The sequence below is a fragment of the Phalaenopsis equestris genome, unplaced genomic scaffold (assembly GCF_001263595.1).
Source record: "Phalaenopsis equestris unplaced genomic scaffold, ASM126359v1 Scaffold000041, whole genome shotgun sequence".
NCBI lineage: Eukaryota > Viridiplantae > Streptophyta > Magnoliopsida > Asparagales > Orchidaceae > Phalaenopsis > Phalaenopsis equestris.
In genome coordinates, this window is record NW_018164483.1 from 20,742 (window position 1) to 35,834 (window position 15,093).

Consider the following 15,093-nt stretch of genomic DNA (forward strand, 5'->3'; position numbering starts at 1 on the left):
GCTTGAGAATGAATGTGAGGCCTTCTGAGCATAATATTATTACAAGCACAATTCGTATGCATACAAATTCCATATACAACATTATTATGCATTGTTATACACATCATATAACAACGTATAAAAATGTTCGTGTACAATTTGTTAGATACTATTATACACGTGTTATATAACAAGCTAAATCAATATTGTACGTGATAAGTACTCTATACATAATATTCTCTCTTTTTTAGCACACTTAATTGCTCTTCCACAATAGCTCATCTTATTAGTACTCTTTCCACAATTGGAGACTTTAAATATATCATTGTACACGAAGGGCAGTTTTGAACTACTCGCAACTAGGTAAGTGTGCCAGGCTCACAACCGGCCAACTGATCATCTACTCCGGTTCAATAAATTTATGATGTGAATAAGCTATGAATCACTTGATTCTAACATCGCTGAATTCACTTCGTAGAAACACATCTCGACCATAAATTTTGTTAAGAGTTCTATTTGGATAGTTCCTCATCAACAAACTAAAAGTTCAACATCAAATCACAATAAAAATCAAGTATTAATATATATTGAATATTCTTAATGGTTAACTGACCTAATTTCAAAAGTTGCCGGCATATCTACAATTAAAAAGATAAGCTAATGACATTGGTTGTGAAATGAGAGCAGAAAGAGAGAAAGCTACAAGACCAATGATAAGTTGGGGTCAAAGGTGGTCCTCCGGAATACGTTAAGAGCAGTAAAAATGAATTTGAAGTTGTTGAGTTGGTCTAGTCAACCACAACGGTCCAACCCAGCCTGTCCTCTGAAAGACCCATCTGCAGGCTTGTGAGTGCGGAGTAGAGTTGTTGTGATACAGCACCGACGCCACTGTTTCCATATTCTTTCCTGCACCAATTCAGATTCAGTAGAATGAAACAGATTGCAGGTGGTGGATTAACTGATGCAGACTGTTTGTAATGAATTTACAAGCAGAAAATGTCAAGCATGAGGACAACAGGCAATGCAACTAACATTTTTTGATAACATAATGACATGCAATATTAATAAAAAAAAAACATTAGGACTTCCTTGGGATCACTTTTATGTAAGAATATTAAAAATAAATAAATAATAAAAACTAAGAATCATCCCAAACGGCATCTCATATTCAAGAAATGAGCTTTACATCATTCAGTTAAAATTAAAATAAAATTATATATTACATGAACCGCATCTATGACTCAAGTAGAAAATTCGAAGAGTTCCCAGAATGAATAGATATGATTAAATTACATGACATAATAGAGAATATAAGTAGATTAATGAATAGTATAATGGCTCAATTGAGATGGATAAAAAGATAATAATAATAATCAAGAAGCTAATGAGCATTAAAATTGGAAATTAAAATGTGCAGACGTTTAACTTAACAAGGGAGGAATGAAAATTCTCAAAACACTCAAAGTTTAAAAATTAAAAAAAAAAAAACAAACCAAAAACCCTAAGTGAATTCATAGCCATATCTTTGGAAATTGAGACATACCATAAACAACATATTAATAATACCGTAGTTGTTGTTAGAATCCCCATAGAAAAATCATTTCCTTCTCCTCTCAAACTTATCAAACAAACAATAGCACCAAAAAAAAAAAAAACATGTTTCATGACTATAGAAAAAAACATATGTGACCAAACCTAAACTTAGAACATATTTCATGAATATTCATTTGAAGATGAATTAAATGAAGGCTATGATTAAAATCGAGCTAATTCAAGAATGCATTAATTGCAAAAGAAATTTTAAACTTGCAACATGACTCCATATCTAATTGTGATGAATGTGAATCTACAACTATGCTAGAATTTATCCATGGGCCTAAGTTTGACCATGAACAATAGCTACGAAATCAAAGTAGAAGACAAGATCAATTCCAAGAAAGTAAAGCCTACTCTTGAACAAGAGTCAGAATTCACAACAAAAATCAAAATTCAGTGTGAGATTATTATAAATATCCCAAATAGACACCGAATTTAAAACTATCATTGAACATACAATCCTACTGAACTTAAATTGCAATTAGAACATGAATCAAATCCTACCTGCGAATTTGAGCTCTTTATAGAAATTGAATCTTGAATGACTTCCATAGAAACTTCTAAATATAAAATTGAACATTTGTGTTATAAATTGAATTCACTCAATGAAAATGCAACTAAACAAAGTATTCCAATTGTAGTTGAAAAGTTGATTGGTCAAAATGAAAAGTAAATTTTGAATATGGAAGTGAACAAACATATATATTGTAGCAGGGGAGCCTAGCAAGCAAACTGGTAAAGTAAATCTTGAAATCTAAAGTAAATAAATTATGCTTATCAAAATATAATAAAACCATTGAACAAGTAAATAATTCTAAATGAAAGTTCTAATTAAATTATATCTACTTATCTTTCAATGTTAGTTAATAGGCTGACACACTCATAAACATAAAAAACAAAGACATTCCTAATATGAGTTCTAAAATTTCATCAACTCTGAAAGTGTGTACATCATCACAATGATAATTATGTAATAGCCCAAACTCTGACCCATTGACATATTACCCGTTTTGCCTAATGATCTCGCAATTTTGTACTATTGGTGTAACTTCCTTGGAGGTCAACCATCCTAAGTGCGCACTCGTACCGGATGGTGTAACTTTAGAGTTTTTGATAAATTTACAACCATTATACAAAAATATGTCTTAATGTTTAAGAGTTTAGTTTCATTTTATTTGAGAAATTTCACAATCTCCCCCACTTAAGTAACTAACACTCTCTTCAGTTTTCTTAACCTAGAATCATCAACCATTTAAATATTTCTATCTATAGGCAGGTGTAATGCTCTGATACCATTTGTAAAATCCCGAGCTCTCACACATCAAGATATTGTCCACTTTGGTCTAATGGCCTCACGGTTTTGTCTCGTTGGTATAACTTCCCAAGAAGTCACTCATCACAAGAGTGCTCCTACATGGGCATGCTTAGTTTGAGTTTCTATTGAAATTTCAACCATTACACTAAAAAATATCTCAGTGCTTAAGAGTTTAGCTTCATTCTAAAAGAGGTTTCACAATTTAAACTATTAAATCCCCCTTTCTCATTCTCTTCTTCAAATAATCATATAGGAATAGGTAACAAACCATCATTAATATCCCTAAGAAAGAATTATATTTTTTTAGTATTTTCATTATTTGCATCATATCATTTGAATGATAAGCATAAATTGTTTTACATAAATTAGTTTGCAGCGAACAAAGAATTATCTATGACAACAATAGATTTGATGTATATATAAAAATTGTGGAATTAAACTTAGGAGATGAGAAAATGGTATGTCTTAAACCAAATAGATTTCCTAGCCTTGAAGAATTTAATTGTAAGAAAGTGAGTGTCTTCTAAAAATTGAGACGTATTGAGACAAATGTTTACAAACTAGAAATTTTGGCAAGCGCTGGTATCAGCGTTCAAAGATCTGTTTATATTTTAATTTATGATGAAGAATTTAATTGTAAGAAAGTGAGTGTCTTCTAAAATTTGAGACTTATTGAGATTAATGATTACAAATTAGAAATTTTGGCGAGCGCTGGTATCAGCGTTCAAAGATCTGTTTTGATTTTAATTTATGATGAAACTCCTATGTGAATGACTATCAATTAGTATTCTCAGTAGTTTACTAGATTTGCACATTAAACTAAGATTTCAACACAACCCATTGAATTCTAATCAACAAATATAGAACTTAAAATCACAACCAGAAAGTGAATTATAAATTATTAATTATTGTTTCCTCTGTAGTGCTGTAATTCTCGCCATTGTTGTCTCCATTTTTCAATTGTTGTTCCCAAGATTGTATTCATTTTTTATGCGTACTCACAATACCTGTCTTTCCCATAATTATTTCTATTTTTTAAATATTGCTTCGGCTTTTCGTACATCTAAGATCAGCCTATTGCTGCTATTTTGTCACACTTCCACATTCATGCTGGTTATATTAAAAGCACCAAGCTTTTACTGAAATAATTAGTTTAACACGTGGACTAGTATTTTTTTTCCTTCTATATTTTCATCCTGCATCTCATCCTAAATTGCATCCCTAGACCCTAAACTCTGTCCAACATCACTCTTAATAACACTCATTAAGAATGTTGCATTTAACACTGTAGTGCAAAAAAGAGAATCTAAAATTAACTACCAAAAATACGGCAGATACACTGATGCAATCTCCTAGAAAGCTCCATGCATCGTAATTTCAGATGCAGGCAGGACAACTCTTTAACATAAATTTATAAAAGTGTTCCATTATTGTCATTTGAATACAATCTAATAAAAGCAAAATGTCAGGTAGAGTTAATTTTCATGCCAATGGAAAAAAAAGGGATGAGAAAGATAAACTTTTACCTTTTCCTAAGGTACGTAATGCTCCCCACAGGGGATACAACAACAGCTGTTCCCGTACAGAAAACTTCATCAGCCTCAAACAGTTCATCTATGGCTACAAGCCTCTCCTCAACCTTCACCAACATTTTTTCAACATGATAAGATAATCAGAAAAATTGCTAACACATTTTAGCTTGCACTAAGTAATCATTTATCCAAACATTTGTAATGAGGGGCAAATTCGCAAAAATAATAAATTAGGTTAAAATGAAAATTAAAAAAATAATAAATTAATTAGCACGCGACTAATTGCAACGAGAAAAAATGTCGGGCAGAGTTAAAGGCAGGAAGTATAATTATTAAGCATATAGCCTTACCAGCATAAAACGAGTTGATGAAAAGATTGAGAAATTTAAAATAATAGGTTAAACTTTTAAATCTCTAAATTGCTTACAATCTAAGACAATATTATCAACATAATGATCCCTAACCAGGGGTAAAGGCAGAAATATTTAATAATGGGGGCACAATTCAATAATTTTAAAAACTTGTGGATTATTTTTATAAAAAAATAATTTCTCTTCAAGTGAGTTTGAGTGAATTATTTCAATGAAAATAATTATTATTTTTAAAAAAAATAAATTCTCACATTCATTTAATAAGAGAAGAATTCCTTTTTTTAATACTTTATATGACATTACAAAAATAATAATGATGTATTTAAGAAAATGTTACTAATATTAATAATATTATTAAAATTTAAATCATTACTAATAATTATAATCTTATCTTATTTAAATAATCCTATTTTTATTTTTAGATAAAAATATATTTATTTTACTAAAAAAGATATATAATTGATAAATTTTTAAGAAAAAAATATTATCCAAATTTTAGTTACAATAACATATATTAAAATTTTATTTTATTTTACACATTAAATTGATTAATCCATTGGTAATTATCTTTGTTAGATTTATAATCCATTTGTTAAATGAATGTATGAAATTATATACATACCACCCAATTATGTATTTACATATCAAACACCTTTTTTTTTTTTTTATTTATACCACCAAAATCTTTCATCACATAAGAAAATACCACCATTATAACATTTACAAAGTAAAATATAATTTTTTAAGCATAGGTAAGCTGACATGCAAGTAAAAATTGAAGTTCAGGTGTTAGATATGTAAATAGCAAAGAATGTAAATAGAAAAGAATTAAATGATATGTAATTTTGATTGTAAAAAAAAAATGGAGGAAGAGAAAAACAAAAGTTATATTAATTAAAATTAAATTAATTAACTTAAAGATTTATTTATTCTTGCCACCCGCCTCTTAGACCCCATTGAAAGGAATAATTGTTCATAGCTATGTTTGAAGTAAAACCCGCACGATAGGCTTGGTAACCATTTGTTCGCATTGTTTTGCTCCCTTCTACCCCAGACGTTTCTTCAGCTCGTCCCCTCGCTTTGTCCTTCTTCTCTGAATCTGAAGCCGCGCAGCGTAAGTCACTATCCTCTTATTTCATTCACATTGTTTTCGTACATTGCTCCCCTTTTCGTTCATCTTTGGCTTATCGCTTCTCATTAGCCTTCCGTCACGACAAGTGGCAGAAGACATTGAAACTGTCTTATTCGTCTCCACTATTCTCTATTTTGCCCTCTATGTCCTAAGTCATCATTCTTCATCACTTGCATTCAAATTCTAAAATCATAACAGTTTTGCAAATATTTTAAGTTCCAAATAACTTAAAAATTTACAAGCTTCGTGGTCATCTCTTTAAGCTAAATGCAACATATTGAAATATGAACCCACACTTTTAAGACTTATAGGGGTTGCACTTAAGATCTTTTGTAAAGTTCATATTAGGTTCAAGACTTAAAACTCATGCATCCAAATTGATTATGAGAAATTTTTGTGATGCGTTAAATTCAAATATGTTAAATTTAAAAGCCCATGCCCCAACAAACTTATAGAATGTTCAAATACTAGTTTCGAGAACGTTGTGCGGGCTAATCGGGTCGCCTTATCTATAGAGTAGGAGTGTAAGTCCCACCCCTAGTCTGGTCTTTCTCCTCACAAGGACAAGAGTCGACGAATCTAGTAATTTTGAGATAAATGTTCTAAAATAAGAATTTACAAGTCCAAATCACCTAGTTTGATCCTCCTACCTATAAGAACACAAGTCGACGAGACTTGTACTTTTAAAAACTTAAATTGACAAAACTAAATGCACCCCCACTTCAAATATAAAAGCTTTAAAAGTACAATACCTGATGATAACCGTATTGATTGAAGATTTCAATCAGATTGATTAATCTTTTAAATCAAGCTTTTCAAAATAATCAACTAATATGCAAGTAAAATTCAATCACTTAAAAGTTAAAAACAAAATCCAACCACCCTCTGTGACAGTTTGTCAAGGATGACAAATTTTTTATTGACATCAACTCACAAAAAAGTAAATGATACATCTATATTAACAATCAAAGTAATTGCATGGCAGTAAGGAAGTGACCCAAGTCCTATGTCTGCGTGGTTCTGCAATCAAGCGGTTACGACCAGAGCCCTCTGACAAGGTAATTGTCACCAAATGACACCATTATATTACGGTTACGGTCGCAGCCCATATGTTCCCCAACGGTTTTCTACCATTTGAGTTGTGAATTATAAGGGTACAATTGATTATCAAAAAATCTTCCGTTAGCTAAAGTCAACGTAAATTTGTCCCCATAGATAAATATGCAACCCAGATTTACAAGAACCTCTTGGACGACATAACCCATGACTAATGACTAGGATCCTTCTATCAGGTTGGGGAGACTACTTCCTCTGACTAAGTAGATTAGGGACCATGAAGGCCCGGGATGACGAAACCATGAAATCTTGATCGGGTTTCGTCTTCATTCCCCCACCATCCGCTTTAAGCTTCAAGTGATTAATTTTTCAATTTAAATCCTAAGTCTAGTGCTATTATATGTTAAATATTCAATAATTAATGACAAGTCTTAATCAAAAGTGTTTTCTCGCTATCGGGATGGGTAATTAACTAGAGGCACCTGCACCTATAAAAACCCCAGATCAAAAAGTCTTCTCAAAATGAGGGCAAAATTTCTAGGTAATGTCTTTATCTACAATCCGATTTGTCTCCTAAAAGTTAGACCCTCCAAAGCTTTCTCTCAAAATAAAAATAAATGAAGAGAGTTGTCTCAGGGAGCAATCGTAAATTTTCGGAGCGGAGCTCACATGTACGTAAATCTTTCTTTTAAGTTTCGTGGAAGACCTTAATGTCACAGACAAATAGTCCCACATCGGCTAGGTGTAGGGCTGAAAAGCAGTATTTAAGTCCTGGGCTGCCCACCTCTCTTAAGGGCTCTTTTGGGAGGTGACAAGTGGTATCAAAGCAGATTACTGCCTGTCAAGTGTGTGGACTCTCCATGGTCCAGTGGGACCCTCGGTGGAGCCGATCCGTGACATGGGCGTCACGTGATTGGGTGGAGGAGAATGTCACGGACAAATAGTCTCACATCGACTAGGTGTAGGGCCGAAAAGCAGTATTTAAGTCCTGGGCTGCCCACCACCCATAAGAGCTCTTTTGGGAGGTGACATTAAGCAGCATTTAGTCCCAAATCTTATGGACGTATGGGCATAGTTTATGCTTAAATGAGAAAGTGTAGAGAATCAAACGTGCCTGTATAACTATGTAACTAAAGTGTTGAAATGTTTTTTGCAAGCTTCTATAATTATGGGCCGTATAAGCTGGGCCTTTTCTGCTACTTAGAAGCAAGCTTCTATATTTGTGGGATATGTTTCAGTTCATATTCATTTAAAACCATATATTAGCAGGGGAACGCTTGGGCCATTTGCGGTCGGATTGGAATCGTCTACTCATTGCTATTGAGTGCTAAATGAGGTCCAATGCTGTTGAGTCCTCCATGAAGTGTTTCAATTTATTTTATGTGCTTATTTGCACTTCTAGCCATGTTATATTTTCTACTTATTCAATTACATAATATTTTAAATTAACTACGAATCAAAACTTTACTAGTGCAACTTCTAACCTCCTCAACATAGACTTACATGACCTAAAATATATTTTTTATTACCTTAAATTCAATAGGTGAAAGTCACACCAGTCTCTAACATAATCATTTACTCTTTATTTCCAAATTTTACTACAAGCTAAATATTCTCATTCTGATTGTCAGCGATGTCTTTAGTTCCTAACACTCGGATCCATAAAGCATAGCGTGACTAAATAGAAGTTTAAAAAAAGTTGACATTAAGCTACTATAGCATTTGATTGCATTACATGGTATTCCTACAGCATTCTCTATTATAACAAAAGATTAGAGGTTGCTTTACCTTTCAATTCTATTAACTAAAATTTACCAATCTGGCATCAACAAAAAATTATATCTCATATTCTATCTCTTAAATTGTACTAATCTAAGCACTCATAATTTTGCAAGGTTTTTGCTTGTTCTAGAAGCTGTTTCAACTATAAAAAAATGCAATATCGAAATGCTATAAATGAAAAAAATTCATCCATAATACGTTTTGCAAGCATTTCCACAACTATACCAACAAGATGTGAACTGAATGTTGATTTTTAATGTAACCATACTATAACAATAAATATTTTGTTACCAAGAAAAACCTCAAATTCTAGACATTACTCTATTATATAGATATTTTTAAATACTTTAACGTATGAAAAACACATTTTCCCTTAGTGCGTGCAAATCAATATATGTTGTGTTCATCATATCCATAATCAAAATCAACAAAAATAATACGAATTTCCTTCCATGGCTCTTTATAATTTTTCACAAATTATTTTAACATAAAAATACCTCCATTTCAAATGTTTATGACATTAAACCAATTTGATTATCTCGTATTCATATAATTTTCCTAGAACTTTCTTTCATTGCCTTTTCCTATGTGTTAAATAAATTTGATTACCTTCCGTTTATCACAATTGTGGACATCACTTGTATTCTTAAAAATTGGAACTAGAATATCAACTTTCCCATCATTAACCGTCTTCTTAATCCTTGGAAATTCAACAAAAAGATCCATTAACTTAGCCGGATAGATCTAATAACCATCCAAATCTCAATAGGTATAAAATTTGAACTCAAAGTTCTATGTTGTGCATTATCCTTAAAACTAACTCAACTTCACTATTTCAAATATTTTTGCAGAATACATAATAATTCTATTAATTTAGATCTTTATATTCACCCCCTTTAAATCATGTAACGATTTCTCAAATTATTATTTTCATCTTTGCTTCTACAATAAATTGGCAAACAAGTAGAAGCTTGAAGCTTATGAGAGAAAACCAGTTAGACTACCTGCAATAAAATATTTCAAAACCAGAGATATAAAATTAAATACCTGAAATCCTTGGCTTTGAGCAACTTCAATTATACTTTTCCTAGTAATGCCAGGAAGTATGGTTCCCTGTATTGCAGGAGTTGATATGACTTTGTCCTAAAAAACAAATAGTTTAGAAAGTATAAATAAACCAGCCAAAAAGTTATCTAGAAGCATCAAAAAAATCATAGAATTATAGCAAATATATAAATTGTAAGTCATAAACAAAGCACTGAACACAAGATAAAAACGCAAATGAAAAAGTATTAAGTCATGCAAACCAAGACACTTTTGAATTGAACACAAATCAAAAAAAAAAAAAAAAAGAAAACCGAGCAATAAAAGAAAATTTATGGGTCAAAACAAACAAAAGCATTAAAAGAAAATATATGGATGAAACTACAAAAATACTGCCAACTGTAATGCACTTCTTCGAGATTGTTATGAAACTAGAAAAAATAATGCCAACTATAAGTTTCTAATCATCTATTTATACCGGAATGTTAGGCACTTTTCTGTAAATTGGAAAAAGTAGGAAGGGGATGGGGGCTGAATGGACAATGTATATACCTTCACAACAAAAACATTACAGGATGACACTTCTTCGAGATATTTCTTGTGAACCGAGTCAAGGTACAGAACATCAGAATATCCTTTTGCCTTTGCTAATAGATTGCGCCTTTAATACCTGAAAAAAAAAAAAAGTTTAGAAGTTCCAAGCAGTACAATGAAGATGATTGGTACTAGAGTTTTTCAAAGGTCAAGACTTTAGGAACTTTTTTTTTCATATAATCCTTATTCCAATTAATTGGGGTTGAATTTATAATTTTTTATTCCTTCATTCATTGTTCTTGAGTTCTACTAGTGCTAAATCTTATTTTACAATAAGATTTTTTTTGTGTAAGAATATACGGAAATAGATATATGTCGTGATTTAAAGCTTGATTCGTTGCATAAGATCAAGAAAGACAGCATCAATGGAAAACTTTAGTTAAAAAACATAAAAAACCCAGACAACTGAATAAGAAACTTTAATCATTTAAGAGACAAGGAAAAGGCTAATTGTCTGTAAGTTTAGTACAAAAATTCAAGCTAATAAGAACGTTAACATTTTCCTCAATATAACAATTTTTTTATAACGGGTAGTTTGGTCAACAGAAAAAAATGCAGTGCAAAATGATTGCAATTTAGGAGTAATGTATTATATTTGAAGTACTTGGAGTTGTTTGATTCACTGTAAAATAAACAGACGATTTTATTTCATTATCTATTTGATTTGAAGTAAAATGAAAACAATATATTTCAAAATATGTGAGCTTTTTAATGAATTATGGCGGCGGTGGCGGTAACAATGATGGCAGGAAGCGGCGGCTCGCAAAGGTGGTGGCCGGAGGCAGCTACTCGCAGTGTTGATGGACGGATGGAGGTGTTGATGGCCGGATGGGGGTGGCAACCGATAATGGCGGCTGCTGGCCGGAGGTGGCAATTAGTATTGGTTGTCCTGGAAGTAAATAACTCTGAGGAGGCAATATCAGAAAAAGAACAGACCCTGTTGCAGGAGTTGTCGGATATCGCGACTGACTGTTTACCTCTTAGGTGGTCGCCACTGAGAGTGACACAACATGCCACAAATTTTGTTCCAGAACTAGTTCCTCCACATAGACTTAATTATCAGATAGGCTCAGTCGAGTACGATGAACGTGAAGAGCATATTACAGATCTAATGGCTTGCATTTGGTTTGGGAGAAACTCATTTATGTGCAGTTCCAAATTTAATTGTGCCAAAACAAAATGATTACTTATTCTATCACAACAATCTATGGAATGATGCATGTGCTTTAAATTACCTAAAGTAGACCTAAGCAAAGATTTCATAGTGGGACTACTTCAAACAAATCAAGGCGATGATTTTGTCATGATGGTAATAGATTGATTACATAAACTTCTAGTGAAGAAGACGAAGCCCTTCCTACCCAAGAAGAATGACGCAGTAGCAACCTGCATTCCAGACGAGACCATTATTCAAGGAATTTCAAACACCATTTCAAACAATGATTTTCATTCGCCCCTCCATCCACCCCAGTCAATAATTACCACAAATTTTCAACACCTTTTGTGTGTTATCACACCATCTAGGAACTCTAGAACGGTGTCATAGCTACTTAGAATTACCAGCAGTTTCAGCCTGTTTTGGCACAATATTTATCATTTCAAGAACAATCAGGGTCAATTTATCTGATTTCCATCAATAAAAGAGGTTCAGACACCAATATCCTATTCTTCGCTAGTTCTAGTGTATAACAACCTAATCACCAAATAGTGATAAACAAGAGACTTTTGAACTTGCTCAAACCCGCCTTTTTGCAAATGCAGATCAATATTAGAGCACATCCAGTTACAAGAATTGTAAGGCATTTCAACAGAAAAGCCCAAAATAAGAACAAACCTCAACAATCATGCCGTAATTCAGGTTAAAAAACCATGTCCAGAAACTATATTAACATTAAATCAACAATAAAAACTCATCCAACGCCTTATGATATATGCGTAAAATACTGCTTACTGCACTATAAAAATAGCTGCAGAAAATCAAGAGGTTTCTCACAAGCATTTACCGCAGCATAATTTCCAATACTCTTTACACCTCCGGTGCCACCAGGAATTGCCCGATGAAATTCATTCTCAACAATCAAGTTTATTGGTGCTAAACCCTCCTGAGATTCTCAAAAGAAATAAAACCATCAGTGACCAACGACAACTAACATTATATTTCAAAAGCACATCAAAGAATATAGTTGATCAAAGGCACAAGAAGGAAAGCGATTTAACAAATTACAATTTTTAAACAGCTAAATGGTGCCTTCTTGTGACATTTAAAGATTATTCTCGACAAACCTTGAAGTAATTCCCAACAGGAGAAACAAAAATAAGAAATGTGTACTCAGGAGCTGGTGCAAGTCCAAGTACGGCCCCACTGCCCATGAGCAAAGGTCTAATGTACAACGATCCTTTGCCTGGAGGAGGAACCTGCATAAAAGTGGATCTAATCAAGAGAAAATTCAGCAGATTACTGCTTGGAAATGGTAGAAATATAATACTTGCCCAGCGTTTGTTCGCCAAAACAGTTTTCTTTACAGCATCCACAAAGTGCTCCACAGTTGGTGAGGGCATGCACATCCGCTTAGCACCGGTTCTCATCCGCCTAGCATTTTCCTCAGGCCGAAATAGTAAAATTGACCCATCTTCTTTCCTGTACGCTTTCAAACCTTCAAAAAGTCCCTGAGAGAGAATAAGGGTGTTCAAGTTGATACAATAAGACGAAAGGTTCTGAATCCAAAGCATCTTGACATAAGGTCTCCCAATTCCTAATGCTTGCCATCATATTTTAGCAGTGACTAGGCCACTTGAAGTTCATGAAAGTTAATCCTAATGAAGCTAGATAACGAATTACAACCAAAAAATAACAATTAAATCCTAATGAACTTATCAAAACAACAACAACAACAAGCCTTTATCCCACAAAGTGGGGTCGGCTACATGAATCATTTTTCTCCACTGCGTCCTATTGACTGTCATATATTCATTTAATTCTAATAAATTAAGATCATTTTTGTACAATATACCCAAGTCTTTCTAGGTCTACCTTTGTCTTTCTTAACATAAACCGAATCTAAAACATAAGACGACTCTCTCTAATTTGTTTGCCACTGGAGCTACACCAAACCTATAAAGGATATATTCATTTCGCAATTTGCCTCTAAGTGTATAGTCAATTATCCACCTAAGCATTCTCATCTCGGCAATGCTTAACTTTGTTTTATACTTACTGTTTTATGCTTCTCTTTTAAAGGTCAACATTTTGTGCCATAGAGCATTGCAGGTCTCCTTTAGGAGTGTAAACGAGCCGAACATGAGCGAGCCCGGGCTTAGCACGTGTTCAGCTCGTTAAAAAATACCATTAATATTGCTCGGCTCGTTTATATTTCGAACACAAAAAATTTGTTTGTGTTCGCCTCGTTCTCTTAAAGTGTCGAACATGAGCTGTTTGTCAACAAAAAAAATATTTTGACAATTCTAGTCATGCATGTAGTCGTTAGGGGTGTAATCGAGCCGAGCTTGAGCGAGTCAAAACCCGGCTTGTTAAAAAATATCATTGCTCGTGTTTGACTCGTTTATATATAGAGCTCAAAAAATTTGTTTGTGCTTAGTGGTGAGCTCGTTTGCTTATCAAGCCGAACACGAGCTATTCACGAATAATAAGATACTTTGACAACCCTAATCACACAGCCGTAGGATGATAAGAGTGGAGCGAGATTTAAATATTATTATTTATATTAAAATATTCAGTTAAAAAAATTTAATATATCTTTATTATTATATATGGAGAAAACCTAATGACAAATATATTAAAATAAAGAAGGATAGAGATAGATTGTGTGAGAGAGGGCCCAAACATGACACCCTACCCACGCGATAACCAACACATGCAAAAGAGAAAACCACCACATGCAAAAGAGAAAATCTAAAAAAATACATGAGATCCAAAAAAAAAAAATCAAAAGTATCAAACCACGTAGTATCAAGTAGCTAGAGAGCGACCCAATTTTTTCATGTATTGCCTCAAGTTCTAGGAAAGGAGTCAGCCAACAAATTGATAAGGTGAGTGTCATTGCCAGTAGTAACCAATGTATCGTCCAATAAGTTCTTGAGCTCGAGTCGGCCCCCATTCTTCTTCTTCCTCCTGGAATAGACCCGTAATTCCTTATCCGAAGACTGGCTCACCTGATCAGTGGATTGGTCTAAAGTGTGATGGACATGTGTAAGATGTTGAACATTAGAAACAACTAGTTGTTGTACCAGCTCATCTTCTATTGGATCAAATGAACACTCTCGTGTGTTTTGACATGTAAGTGAGTCTGCTTGAATAACAGTGAGGGGTATAAACACGTTTGGATCTGTATTTGTAGTATGAGGAGATGCTTCATGGGGCTCCAAAGTACCATGCTCCAAGCCAACCGCTGGAATAGGGTGTTCAAAAGCAGGAGCATCCAAAGGTAGAACGGCTTGGGTATGGTGTTCTTCATTAGAAACTACGGTGTTGGAAAGAGGATCGAATTGCACCTTCTCAGCAGAGATGATTGGTGGTTGATCTTTAGCAATATCCGGTCTTAGATGAGGATATAAACGATAGCAGATAGTAGAACTGTGGCCAAACATACTACAATGAGAGCGATAAGAAGAGTGTGGCTCTATTTCAACCTTTTGTCAATGCTCGTTGTGAGTGGTTCTAATCCATACCTCATC

At 33.4% G+C, this 15,093-nt stretch overlaps 1 protein-coding gene across 1 annotated transcript in view; it reads right to left on the reverse strand.

The window, feature by feature from the left end:
- Positions 1-621: 621 nt before the first annotated feature.
- LOC110019046 (branched-chain-amino-acid aminotransferase 5, chloroplastic-like) overlaps positions 622-15,093 on the reverse strand; it is a 36,787-nt gene continuing 22,315 nt past the window's right edge. The window contains 8 exon segments of the mRNA XM_020716570.1: positions 622-885; positions 4,417-4,529; positions 9,811-9,906; positions 10,360-10,455; positions 10,457-10,477; positions 12,405-12,503; positions 12,685-12,816; positions 12,892-13,068. Coding sequence (XP_020572229.1) covers positions 768-885; positions 4,417-4,529; positions 9,811-9,906; positions 10,360-10,455; positions 10,457-10,477; positions 12,405-12,503; positions 12,685-12,816; positions 12,892-13,068 — 852 coding nt within the window. The 3' untranslated portion in view covers positions 622-767.